The following is a 14,431-nucleotide window of genomic DNA, read 5'->3' on the forward strand; positions in this document are numbered from 1 at the left end:
ATTTTTCTGGTTTTGCTCACTTCACTCAGCATCAGTCCACTTAAGTTGTTCCAGGTTTTTCTGAAATCTTCCTGCTCATCATTTCTTTTAGCACAATAGTATTCCATTACATTCATATGCCATAACTTGTTTAGCCATTCCCCATTTGATGGGTATATCCTCAATTTCCAATTCTTTGCCACCTCAAAAAGAGCTCCTCTAAATATTTTTGTACATGTGGATCCTTTTCCCTTTTTTGTGATCTCTTTGGAATGTAGACCTAGTAGTTGTATTACTAGGTCAAAGGATATCCATAGTTTTATAGCCCTTTGGACACAGTTTCAAATTGCTCTCCAGAATGGAGTGCATTAATGTTCCAGTTTTCTGATATCCCTAAGACTATCATTTTCTGTTTTTGTCATATTAGCCAATCTGATAGGCATGAGGTGGTACCTCAGAGTAGTTTTAATTTGCATTTTTCTAATCAATAGTGGTTTAGAACTTTTAAAAAAAATAATAAATATTTTTATTTATAGTTTTGGGTTCTAATTTTTATCCTTTCCCTTCCTCCCTTTGCCCCTCCCTGAGGTAGCAAACAATCAGATATGGATTATACATGTATGATTATGTATAACATTACCACATTTGTCATTTTGTACAAGGAAATTTGATTAAAAGAAAAAAAAGAAATAAAGTGAAAAATAGCATGCGTTAGTCTGTTCTGTCAATATCAGTTCTTTCTTTGGAGGTGGATATAGTATTGTAAGGGGCTAAAATTCTAGCTATACTATCTAAAGTCTAATGAGTGGTCGCCAATATATTATAAGCTTTAGTAAGAGTATTTAAGTATTTATTAAAGAGCATTAGGATCAGAGAGAAAGGTAAAAATCTAACTATTTCTAAGAGACCCCATCATCTGACCCGTCATGGCGAGGTCAGGAACCAAAAAGACTCAACGCCTCCTGTGAAGCTGGGAGCATCCCCCCACATGCGCACACAGCTCCAAGCTAATTGGCTGGCAGCTTTGATAGACAGCACTCACAAGCAAATGTCACTTCCTGATGCCAAGGACCTGACCGCATGGCTTGCCCTCAGATGCCTTCTCCTCATGGCGCAGCTTTCCTACCGTCACTCTCCAGCAGGTGGCGTCACTCCAATCGTTACAGTATGTTTCATTAGTAGTCCTTTGGGATTGTCTTGGATCATTGTATTGTTGTGAATAGTCAAGTCATTCACAGTTCCTCATCAAACAATATTGCTGTCTCTGTGTACAATGTTCTCTTGGTTGTGCTTAATTCACAATACATCATTTCACATATGTCTTTCCAGGCCTTTCTGAAGTCATCCTGATTGTCATTTATTATAGCACAATAATATTCCATCACCATCATATACCACAGTTTTTTTAGCCATTCTTCAATCGATGGGCATTCTTTTGATTTCCACTTCTTAGCCACCACAAAAAGAGTTGCTATAAATATTTTTGTACCCTTTTTAATGATCTTGTTGGTATTGCTGAGTCAAAGGGTATGCTCTTGGATAGCCTTCTGGGTAGAATTCCAAATTGCTCTCCAGAATGGTTGGATCAGTTCACAGCTAAAATAGATTTAATTAAGAGATAAGCAGGGTAACTACATTTTTTTTTAAATGGGGCGATGGGGGTTAAGTGACTTGCCCAGGGTCACACAGCTAGTAAGTGTCAAGTGTCTGAGGCTGGATTTGAACTCAGGTCCTCCTGAATCCAGGGCTGGTACTTTATCTACTGTGCCATCTAGCTGCCCCCTATTATGTGACTTTTAAAGTTGAGCTCTGCTCCTGTGGTATAGGGAGCACTTGTCCCAAACTTCTTGCACTGGGGTTCAGGGGCTTAATTACTGGCTTTCTGCACTGGAGCCTCTGGTACTGGTGGATTGCCCATTGCACTATGGTGGCCCTGCGTAGTTGAGCCTGTTGTGCTCAGGGGCTTCGAGGTTTGCCTGTTATGCACTGGAACAAGCACTTTGCCTGCTGTGCCACTGGCCTACTGAGCTAGGACTGTGGGGCTTCTATTGCTGATCTGTGCTTTTGCCTCCTGCTGACTTTCTGGGACACCACCTCTGCTGGGCTGTGCTTCACCTTTAATCATGTGAGACAGACCATTCCAGAAGTCTTTTGAAGTTATCTTGGGCTGGAAAACTATTTCATTCCATCTTTTTGTGGGTTCTGTTACTCTAGAATTCATTTAAAGGCTTGATTTAACGTTTCTGAGGGAAACGGGGGAGAGCTCAGGCAGCTGCCTGTTTTTTCTCTGCCATCTTGGCTCTGCCTATCTATTTGCATGCATTTTGAAAGAAGTGGCAGATGTAATTGTTGAACCATTGTCAGTTATCTTTGAAAGATCTTAGGGAAAGGAGAATTAGCACATTATTTTTAAAAAGTTGGAAAAAATGTGCAAAGAATTGACTAGTGGGCTCGACTTAAATTGTCAGAATTCTAGCATGTAATAAAGACATGGGTAATGAACATTTAGGAAAGGGTTGAAATGACTTCCTCAAAAATGGGTCTCTCCAGACCTGTCTTTCTTTCTTTCTTCCTTTCTTCCTTTTGAGTGGGATGGGAAATACACCCACTGACCCCTGTAATAGAGACTTGAGGAGAAAGGAGGCCAAAGCACTGATTTTATTTCTTTTGAAAGAAAGGTGTACCACACTCACTGGGACAACCAGGAGGTGTGACACACCGAGATTAGGAAACCAAGCAGTTTTTATACTCTTTACAGACATCTAATTTGAGCAAAATGTGGTAATTGGGTTAATGCTATATGTTCAGCAATAAATCTTTCTCCTGGGATGTTCAGCGATAAGTCTCTCTCCTGGGTTGGTCAGAGTGCCCCAACCTCAGGGGTTCAGCCATAAGTTATTTTGCAAAATTTCTTGTTTCAGCAACAATTTATCATATCTACATAATGTCTCGGTGCAGACCCTATGAAGCACTTTTTAAGTTGATATGCCTATATTTAGAAAGGGGGATAGTAGCTTCCCATTATTGCCTCTCTAGAGAAAAAGAAGAGAGAGAGAAATTATGGACTCTTAGGGGCTTTAAGACTTTGAGATCAGATCACTAGGCCGAAGGGGTGGGGCACTTTCCATCTCAGTGGAGGGTCATATCCCTGTGTCCCTCTCTCTTCCTTCCTCCCTCCCTTCCAGTCATTTTACTGGTAAGACAAAGGTTTACTTAGCCCTAACAGGAAGGACATTAAGAGCAGAGCAGGAAGGGATGATTATTGAAGATGAATTTAATGAAGTTTAGTGTTAGTTTTCTGTGCTAGTTATTTCTGTATTATTCATGCTGCTGGTTTTCTGTCCAAAGCCTGAGGGGAGAGTTCTTGCCTTGTTCTCCTTTTTATTCTCAGGATACCAGTAAACTATGTCTGTGGTCTGAGCCTCAGTCCTCTGAGCCAATATAACCTCAAGGATGGTTGAAAAACTGGCATGCCTTGCCTGGTATAAGTTCTTAGGATTTGTTCTGGCTACAGTCAACTGGTAGATTAGGAGAATACTTCAGTAATAATTTATCTAGATTTTAGCAGAGAATTTAATAAATTCACTCGTTGTGGAAATGATGTAGAGATGTGGTTTAAGTGGTAGTACAATTCATTGGGTTTAGAAGTTGGCAAATTGACTGAATCCAGCAGTAGTCATTAAGTGTTTGAAGTTAGCTTGGCAAGACCTCTTTAGTGTATTGCTTCAAGGTGCTTTGTGTGACCCTGTGTTGTTTAATATTTTTTATTATAATTTGGATAATGGTGTAAATGACATAACTGATAAAATTTGTATTAACATGAAGCTGGATGGAATAGCTGACCTACTGAATGGTAATCAGGATCCACAAAAAAGATTTCCATGAGTGATAACCTTGTGATAAATTCAATAAGATGAAATTTAGGAGATAGGAATTGGACCTATGATTTCATTGTTACTCCTTCTACTAATTCTTGTCAACTTCTTTTCTTCCACTTACAGTGTTAGAGTGACTAGATCGCTGAGGGGTTAAGTAATTAAGTAAAGGGGTCACATAATTCAGCTGGAAATGTGTCAAAGGCCTGACTTGAATGCAGGTTCTTCAGGGTTTGAGAATAGTTCTATATCCACTGTGATTGAAATTTAGTATTCAATATCCACAAAAATGAAATTTAGTAGTGATAAATATAAAATATTACAGTGAGGTTAAAAACAATTGGCACTGGGGGCCCCTAGATGGCACAGTGGATAGAGCACTGGCCTTGGAGTTGGGAGTACCTGAGTTCAAATCCGGCCTCAGACACTTAATACTTACTGGCTATGTGACCCTGGGCAAGTCACTTAACCCCAATTGCCCCCCCCCCAAAATTGGCATTGAAGCTAGAAGTTTAAAAAAATGAATGAACCAATGAATAAATAAAAAATAATTGTTAAGTTTTTATTTTGTGCTAAGCACTGTGCTATTTATAGTGGCTACAAATAGAAAAGTAAGACAGTTCCTGACTTCAGAGCGCTGATATATAGAGAGATAGAAGCTAGGTGAAATAGTGGATAGAGTTCTGGGCCTGGAATCAGGAAGTCTCTTCCTGAGTTCAAATCTGACCTCAGAAACTTACTAGCTATGTGACCCTGGGCAAATTGCTTAACACTGTTTGCCTCAGTTTATTCAATCAACAAGAAGGAAACGGCAAACCACGCCAGTATCTTTGCCTCCTAAGAAAACCTCAAAAAAGGTCATTAAGAGGCAGACATGATTGAAAAAAGACTAAACAACAACAAAAACACATAGGAGGGTCAGCTGCAGGGCAACTGGAAAAGACTGTAGCTGCAAAGCATTTTCTGAAGTATTATTTCCATGGATAAATTCATTCCTGTTTCTGATGTTGAACCTCAAGGTTCATTCTTTATATTTCTTTCTTTTTATTTCTATCCTCAGCATCTAGCATGTTGTTTGCCACAAGGTAGACATTTAACAGATGCTTACTGGTTGAATGATTGACTTCATGGTGCTGATGACTCAAGCACTGAGAATTTTCTTTTTTGGATCTTCAGTAACTGTGGCTACTGAGGAGGCATGGGCTGCTGTACTGACCAAGATAGTTGCCAGGCCAGATCTCCATGGGGTTTGTTCTCTTGGGTGATTTAGGGTCTGGTTTGGAAAATGGGTCATGGCTTGTGGATTTTGTGATGCCTCCATTAGGTGCTAATGGGAGATGGTACTTGAGTTGGTAGCAATATTTTGACCCCCACGGTGTATGTTGCCTCTTGCCTTTCTCTCAGGGTACCTTGCTATGTAGGAATGGGGGAACTGTTGGCCAGTAATCAGTTTGTCTAAAAGAGTGTTATAAATTTCACTGGACTGAAAACTCAACTCGAATCAGTAGTTTGGTGTGGCCCCCAAAAAGAAAAAAAGGAAAAAAAAAAAAGGAATGCAGTCTTACAGTGTGTTAGGTATAGTGTCCCGAAATAAGGAGATGATCTTTTCATTGTATTCTGAGCTTGTTAGAACCAAACCTGGGAGTATAGTGTTCAGTTCTTGGTGCCACATTTTAGGAAGTAGGACATCCAGAGAAGGGTAGCCAGGATGGTGAAGCTCCTTGAGGTCATGTCATATTTAAGGATTGGTTGATACAATTGGGAATGTTTAGCCTGGAGAAGTGGAAAATTTAGGCTTGATGTAAGGAAAAAAATGTAAAAATTTTTGGGCATCCTCCAGTTCTCTGGGGTGGAGCCTCTTCTTTTCTCCCTCTCTACCATTTGGTGATCTCATTTGTTCTTATGAATTCAGTTGTCATCTCTATGCTTATGATTTTCAGACCTACACATCTCATTCTTTTCTCTCTGTGAAACTTCAGTTTCAGCTCACCTCCCAGCTACCTACTGGATATCTGAATTGGATGTCCTATAGATAGTGAATTAAGTTTTGGACATCTTAATTCCACATGTCCAAAACTTAATTCATTATCTTTCTCCCCAAAGTCCAAACTCTGCCCCTTTCCTGACTTCCCTGTTGCTATTGCTATCCTCCTAGTCACTGAGACTTACAACGTGTATAAATAAATTTATAATATTTATATAATTTTATATAATATGGGTATATGATATATGTTTGATATAAATATATAGAAACAATATGTGTATATATACACACAATACATAAATACATACATTCTGTATGTATGCATACAAAGATGTATGTATAAATATATATACACACAAATCTATTATATGTTTGTATGTGTCACATAACATAGCCTAGTATATTTAAGTTATTTGGTTTATTTTTCATCTTATCACAAAAATATGTTTTTGTCAAAGTATGTTTCACTTTTAAGTGCACCACAATGCTACTTCTCAGGAATTTAGACTTCCAGCAACAGTGAGTAGCTTAGTAGAGAAGTAGGAAGTAAGGTTTGGGGTTTTTTTAAGGCTTTTTTAACAGGCAAAACTGTCGTTGTCATGTCTGTACTGAAGTTTTATGCTGTATTTTCTCGGAAAATCCAGCACTGAGCTTTGGCTTTTAATTTGCTCAGAATTCTAATAATCTTCATTGTCTGAATTTTTATACTACAACATATTAGAATGGAAAAAGCTGCAAGAAGCAGGCATAGTGACTGGGAAAACAGAGGAAGAGACGTTAAAACATCAGCACTATACATTATTTGGTGGTGATGATGGTAACCCTGAAGCATCATTAAAAACTTATATCTGGCATACCTTATTTTAAAAAGAAGAGCAGTGTAAAATACCATAGTAAGATTTAAAATAAACAATGTAATAAAGTCACTTAACTAAAAATTTTACTATATTATCTGGAGAATTTGCTTTTGGTGGAGTACATTATTTCTTATTGATGGCAGATAACGATCTGTTTAGGTGAAATGTGTTTCATAACAAAACATTAGCTTATGTATTTTTTCATTTTCTTCTTTCCTAGTATGCATTACCACTTCAGTTGGTGAACAACCAGACTATGATGCATTGGATGGAGATCTTCCGCACAATCATTGATAGAATAGTTCCCCCTGTAAGTAGACATTTTTCCTTAAGGAGAATTATAGTTGGGGATTGGGTGCTTGCTGAATACAGATTTTGGTTGAGTGAAAAATCTTTGTATTGATTTTAAATTTGAACTTGTTCAAAGATGATTGTGTGCATATCACTATTTTGATGATGGGATTTCAGTTGATCAGCTCATCCTTGGGGTAGGGGAAGGTAGGAGATGTTTTTCCATGAAGTGGAAGCCAAGGAGAGATCCTGATGGAATATGGAGTCTTAAGTCCTGTATCTACTTGGAGCCTTTTGGGGTGTATATTGTGACATGTTGGTTTTTACCTGACTGAGGTTTCTAAGACTACTTCATAATTTTCCAAACAGTTTTTTGTTTAATAACGAGTCTTTTTTGGAGTCTTTGGATTTATCTATTGCTATTTGCTTCTGTATGTTGTACACCTAATCTGTTTTGCTGATCAGTCTATGTATTAACTGGCAGTAAATGGTACCCCCCCACCAAACAAAAATCTGCTTTCTCAGCCTTCCCCTTCCCACTGCACTCCACTAGCACCAGAAGATTTAATGATAATTGCTTTGTAGTAACTGCTTTCTTTTTTGTTTTTGTTTTTGTTTGTTTGTTTTTGCGGGGCAATGGGGGTTAAGTGACTTGTCCAAGGTCACACAGCTAGTAAGTGTCAAGTGTCTGAGACCAGATTTGAACTCAGGTTCTCCTGAATCCAGGACAGTCACCTAGCTGCCCCCAACTGCTTTCTTTTTTGAGATCTGGTCCAGTTATGCCTCCTTCATTCCCACTTTTTTCATTATTTCCTTTTAGATTTTTGACCATTTGTTTCTGCAGGTGGATTTCACCATTGTTTTTTTTCTTTTTTTCTTTCTTTTTTTAAAAAAAAATTTATTTTATTTAAATTTATTTTTTTGGCAGGGCAGTGAGGGTTAAGTGACCTGCCCAGGGTCACACAGCTAGTTAAGTGTTAAGTGTCAGAGGCCGGATTTGAACTCAGGTCCTCCTGAATCCAGGGCCAGTGCTTTATCCACTGTGCCAACTAGCTGCCCTCATAGTTGCTTTTATATAGTGTGTGTCTTGACCTTTAGATATTTCATACATTCTATAGTTATTTTGAATTGGAATTTCTTTCTGCTAGATTTTGTGTGTGATATTGGTAACTTTGGAAAGTTAATGTTTCCATTAATATTTTAGTTGATTTTCTAGGTCCTCTAAGTAAATGTTCATTTCATCTCTAATAATTGATCATTTTGTTTCTCCTTTCCTTATGCTTATTTTTTGTTTATATTTAATTTATTATTGCTATAGCTAGTATTTCTATATTATATAATAAGCACAGCTAGGTGACTTAGTGGTTAGAGTGCTAGGTTTGGGATCAGGAAGAAACTGAGTTCAAATCTGTCCTCAGACACGTACTAGCTCTGTGACCCTGGGCAAGTCACTTACCTTCTCTTTGTTTTAATCCATTGGAGAAGGAAATGGCAAACCCACTCCAGTATCTTTGTGAAGAAAACCCTATGGACAGTATTGGTGTGGTATGATTCATGGGCTCATGAAGAGTTGGACATGACTGAACAACTCTGTGTGTGTATACAGATGTACATGTATATACACATGTTATTGTGGAATAGACATATCTATATATATATGTATATATAGATATCCAAATATATATATACATATACATATCATTTCTATACTACACTATGTCAAATAATTGTGGTGATAGTGGACATTTTTGTTTTATCCCTGTTCTGATTGTGAAGGCCTCGTTTGTTCCCATTATATATAATGCTTTTTCTTGGTTCTAATATTGTGTTTTCAGCATTATGTCATTGTAACCAAAAGATTGGAAAAATGCCTTTTGAATCTGGCAGGAAAGTAGTCAACAGTGATTTTTTTTATGTGCCAGGTACAGCACCTGCACTGAAGGAGCTCACATTGTATCGATGGGAAACAACATGTACTCACAGACATAAGTATCAGGGTGGGTATCAGGAAAGACCTCATATAGAAGGTGCTCCTTGAACTAAACTTTGAAGATCCTAAGAAGCTGAGCTGAGGAGGAAACTCACTCTGGGTCTGGGAGAGGATAGCTTCTACAGAGGCATGGAGATAAAAGATGTAATATTGTATATAAACAGTTACAACCTAGTTACCTGGATCATGGAGTATGTGAAAGAAAATATGTAATAATTTTGGAGAAGTAGCCATGAGCCAGATTGTAAAGGATTATAGACGAGGAAAGGTGATAGCATTGTTTAGCTCTAGCCAAAATCCATCCTGATGTATTAAGCTATTGTGATCTATATAAAACAAAAACAAATTATAGTTTAGCGTGACTCAGTTTAATTTATAACAGAAGTTTATATGCTCTTATCTATGCTTATGATTTTTTCATTTTGTCTTTATATCCCCAGCTTTTGCCACAGGGCCTGGCACATAGGTATTTAACAGTTGATTCATTAATCATTCTATATTTGTAATTGATTCTTTGATTGCAATCAATGTATATCTGTTCTTTTAGGAGACTTTACAGATTGACGAAGATGATAGACCAGAACTGGTATGGTGGAAATGTAAGAAGTGGGCATTACACATTGTAGCTCGTCTTTTTGAAAGGTAATATTCTAATGTGAATTAATATTTCTATCTATAGTATTTCCTTCATTGTGGGATACTTCCTTTCCAGGGCTGTAGCACTTACGATTATATGTCACTTGGAATCTAAGAGGGAAGAAACTTCTAGTTTTTTCCCCTAAAAAGGCTTGTGTTTATGAGGGTAGGTAGGTTTTGACTTGGTAACCTTCATGAGGTTATTTCAGACACTTCTGTATGCTTCTCATATGATAGAAATGATATTGCTATGCCTCTTGGAATGCAGTTTTCAGAAAGAAGGGGCAGAATTCCTCTATACCTTGCTAGAATTTGTAAATGATTTGTTTCTTTTATAACCTTTTGAAGGTATTCCTTAGAAGTTCTATGCAAAACTCTGGTTTTAAACCCATAAAATAGGAAATTGAAATTATTATTACAATGTTATTGTCCAAATGATTAGAAAAATTTCTTTTAACTTTAAAAAAATGTCTTAGTTCTAGAAATGTGCTGTGAGCACATATGGCAAATAACTATTTTTGTAAGAGGAAATATTCTGGGAGAAAGGTGATATTTTTTTTTTAAAAAGGAAAAATAGAACTTTTACAAGGGGAGAGACCTCACTGCAATTTAAAATATTATACATCCAGAGTTGCTTCAAAGAAAAAAAAATAATTTCTTCCTGAGGTCATTTAAGGATACTTAGCTGGATAAAAGCTATTTGATCCTCATATGTGAGTCTAGGAATTATCTTCTTTCTTATTTTTATCTATATAAATAGGATTTACTAAGTTTATTTGAAATACAATTTAAGAAACCTTTTTCTTTTTTGATTGCTCACAACATGTAGAACACTGTGCTAGGTCCTGGAGGAGATGTAATAATTCGGTAAAACAATCCTTCCTCTCATAGAGCTCATAATCCAATAGATAGGGGGATAAAAACATACAAAAATATAATGCAAAAAGCTATGTTAAAGGTGAAAACCTAGTGTCATAAAATGTCCAATATAGTATTGATAATTTTTGAGTGACAGGATAAGAGAAGACTTTAGGGAATGAGATGAAATTTGAAGCTGGGCCCCAAAAGATTGGTAGAAATTTAGTAGGGAGAAATGGGTGAAGAGCAGTCCAGGCATAGGAAGCAACATGGAGTGAGGCACAGAAATAGGACATTACTAAGCATGTGAAGAGTATAACTTGGAACCCATAGTACTTGTGGAGGTGAGATGAAGGAGTGGCGAGACAAAGCTGAAAAGATCAAGTTGTTCCAGATTATGGAGAGCTTTATATAATAGGTTACAGACTTTGAATTTTATTTAGTATATAGCAGGGATACATTCAAAGAAAGTAGACATGAAAAGATTTTAAGCAAAAGAGACATGGTTGGATCAGCAAATCTGTGTAAAATTAATGTGGCAGCAATATGAAGGATAGATTGGAAGGATGAATCCATGCAACTTTTATGAATTCATTCAGGCAGATGGTAATTATGGCCTTAAATGATGATATGACAGTGGGAATACAGAGGAAAAAATAGAGCTGTGAGAAATTGCTAAGCTAGAAACATTAAAACTTCACAATTGATGAGGGAAGGGTGACTATAAGGTAATTCTTAAGTTCCAAACAGGAGTGACTGGGTAAATACTGTTGCCATTGACAGGAATAGAGAAGAAGGAAGATTCAGGTTTGGAGAAAATATAATCGGTTTAGTTTCAGACATTCATTTTGAAGTGCCAGTAGAACATTCAGATAAAGATATCCTATAACATTGTTGGTGTGAAGGCTCTGAAGAAGGATCACTGTTGGAGATTTAGACTTCTGTAGGAGTGATAGAATGATTGTATGTGCTCAGTCACCAAGGGATAGTGGGGAGAAGAGAAAAGAACCAATGACAGAACCTTGGGGAACACTGTATTAGGTAATCAGGAAGAGAAAAAAAAAAGAGCAAAGGAGGAGTTAGAGAAGTAGGAGGAAATTTTGGAGAATGTGGTGTTTGGGAAGAAAATATGTCCACAAGGTAGAATTAAATAAGTGTCAGGAATGCTACAGAAAGGTCAAAGAGAACTGGACAAAAAGCATTTAGATTTGGTAATGGAGGTCAGTGATGAATTCTTGGGAAGTAGTTTCATTAGAGTGATGGGGACAAAAGATTGCAAGAGGTTGAAGATCTGAGTAAGTAGTGAGGAAATGGAAACATTATGCATAGATTACTTTTTTGAGAAGTTAGGTATATATGAGAAGAAAGAAACTTTATAGGGGCCTAATGGCAGAGAAGGGGTGAGGAAATATGCCTTAATGGGGGGGTGCAAAGCTGAGCATGTTTGTTGGCAGATGGGAAGGAGCCTAGTATAAAGAGAAATGGAAGATTCTGGAGATACTGGGATGAGTTATGGAAAGGAGAAGTCTTGGAGGAGGATTGAGGTGAAGGGATCTAGGTAGAAGAGAGATTATAGGAGTGTGGGCACTTCTCAGATAGGAAAGTAGGATATGAAGAGAGGATTGGTGAACATAGAGAAAGGTTTTAAAGTGTGGAGTAGGAAGCTTATGTTGAATGCTATGATGGTCTCAGTAAAATAGTAAATTAGGTGATCTGTAGGAGGGTGGAAGAAGGCCTTGAGAAGAAAAGTTTTGGAATTGCTTGGAATGAAGTAGAGAAATCATTGAAAAATGGCTTGCAGGGGGCAGCTATGTGGTGCAGTGGATAAAGCACAGGCCCTGGATTCAGGTGGATCATAGTACAAATCGGGCCTCAGACACTTGACACTTTACTAGCTGTGTGACCTTGGGCAAGTCACTTAACCCTCATTGCCCCTCAAAAAAGAAAGAAAGAAAGAAAAATGGCTTGCAGAGGAGTAGTAAGTAACTTAAGTATTAGAAATTTGTCATTTGTGAAGTACTTAGTTTCAGTGTTTTCTCTGATATACCTGGAATAGGAGTGGAGAAATCTGAATGAGTTACTTAGGGTTCAAGATTAGAAGGTCTATAATAGTAAAGTGTGGGAGGAAAAAGTAAGAGATAAGACATTCTAGGGTGGGTGAATCATCTTGGTGGCTGACCATAGGGTTAAAATTGGATATGAAGCCAAAATGGAGGAGAGTGTTAAGGGCTAAAATTCTAGCTAAACTGTCTAAACTATTTAATGAGTGGTCGCCAATAAATTATAAGCTTTAGCAAGAGTTAGGCTTTTAAGCATTTATTAAGGAGAATAAGAATTTGGTAAAGAGAAAGAAAGGCCTAGATTCCTATCTATTAAAGGGAGAGCACATTTCTAGCTCCACTCTCCGCCAGAGTCCAAAAGGAAGAGAGCGAGACCGAGCGCCAGTCTCTTCCTTCCTCCTCCCACTAGTCCGCGTCACTTCCTGAAGCCTGGTCTTGCCCTCAAAGACCTTTGCTTCATGGGCAGAACTCTTCTACAGTAAGTATCCAGCAGGTGGCGTCATTCCAATCGTTACAGTCCCCCCTGTTGTTCCTCAAGAAACAAAATGTTTCCTTGACGCAACAGTAAAAACAATATAATAACTATTGCTAACTAATAATATGTGAACAACAATATAGAAAAGGAAGAGAGGAAAGTTTTGTCCAGAGGGGCGATTTTTTTTTTTTTTGTCCTCATGAACCGACGCTTTGACATTGGTCTTGCAAAGGGAGGGCCTCTGCAGAGAATACATGTTACAGATGGTGTATATTATAACAGAAAGAGAAAAAAAAAACAACAAAAACAAATCAAAACTGTTCATTTAAAGTCTCTGAAAGTCTTTTCTCAGATGTCCTCTAGGTGTAGTCGTGGAATGGAAGTCTTTTCAGGAGTTGAGGTATGGATGCTGGTAATCAGCCAGGAAAATTTCCTACAAAATTGAGCTTAACACAACTTTAAAATAGCTTTGTCAATAATCAAATCAAACAATGAAAGTTTTCAAAAACATGTCTAAGGGAATTCAGAATCTTAGTTGTTACACATGAAACATATAATAAAACAAAAATTGAACCATTCTTTAAAATTATAATATTACTATAGTCCCCCCCTTATGGAGGGTAATTGAGAAGACAATTGCTGCGATATTAATTATTAAAAATAATTTTTTATCTTTGTTTCATCACTTTTTGCATCATCTGCCTAATTATCCTCATGCCATTATGAGAAATTAAAAAATCTAATATAATTGGTAACAGGTGTCAAGGCCAAATTCAACACTGTATTTATCATGACACCTGAGATAATTATGGGGGTTACCATAAAAGAACAGAGAAATGATGGGATATGAGCATTCCCACACTTGAGCAGTATGTACTGCCCATACAGTATGCCAGGCTTAAAAGAGGTGGATGGAATATACGTCCATGCCACTGAACATATTGGAGGAAACTGAGTCAGACTTAATCAGATCCATGGGATTAAGATGTCCATGGCATCAGGCATATAGGAGGGAGCATAGAAGCCAGGTGTAGAAGTGAGATGGGTGGGATGAATACTTCCAGCCATCTGTACAATATTGTGGGGAAAAATAAAATAAATATTAAACCAAGAGAATCCAACCTCAACATTTGTCAAAAGCCGTTCCCTCGGCCATACCTTAACTTCGTGCATGTCTCCCCTCATGTAACAGTTCAATGTCTGCTCTTTGCATGTATTCCTCTTGTGATTGGATGGCATCTTGGCCAACTGGCATCTGATAACTCAGAATAAAGGCAATTAATGTCTTAAATGATAAGTTCCCATAATCCAAGTCTCATATGGATTTAAAAATTGAGGATAATAAATGATTGCAAAAAATGTGAATACATCTTGACTCAGAACACAATATATAATTATGCAACAATTTCAAATAATACCCCTTTTT

General features: G+C 37.4%; 1 protein-coding gene across 2 annotated transcripts in view; it reads left to right on the top strand.

The window, feature by feature from the left end:
• IPO8 (importin 8) overlaps nt 1-14,431 on the top strand; it is a 164,565-nt gene that overhangs the window by 52,671 nt on the left and 97,463 nt on the right. For both annotated transcript variants that reach the window (XM_043968290.1, XM_043968291.1), the window contains 2 exons: nt 6,916-7,005; nt 9,524-9,618. In XM_043968290.1, the coding sequence (XP_043824225.1) occupies nt 6,916-7,005; nt 9,524-9,618 (185 nt within the window). The remainder of the gene's footprint in view (nt 1-6,915; nt 7,006-9,523; nt 9,619-14,431) is intronic.

This window comes from Dromiciops gliroides, chromosome 5, assembly GCF_019393635.1.
Source record: "Dromiciops gliroides isolate mDroGli1 chromosome 5, mDroGli1.pri, whole genome shotgun sequence".
In the NCBI taxonomy this organism is placed as follows: Eukaryota; Metazoa; Chordata; class Mammalia; order Microbiotheria; family Microbiotheriidae; genus Dromiciops; species Dromiciops gliroides.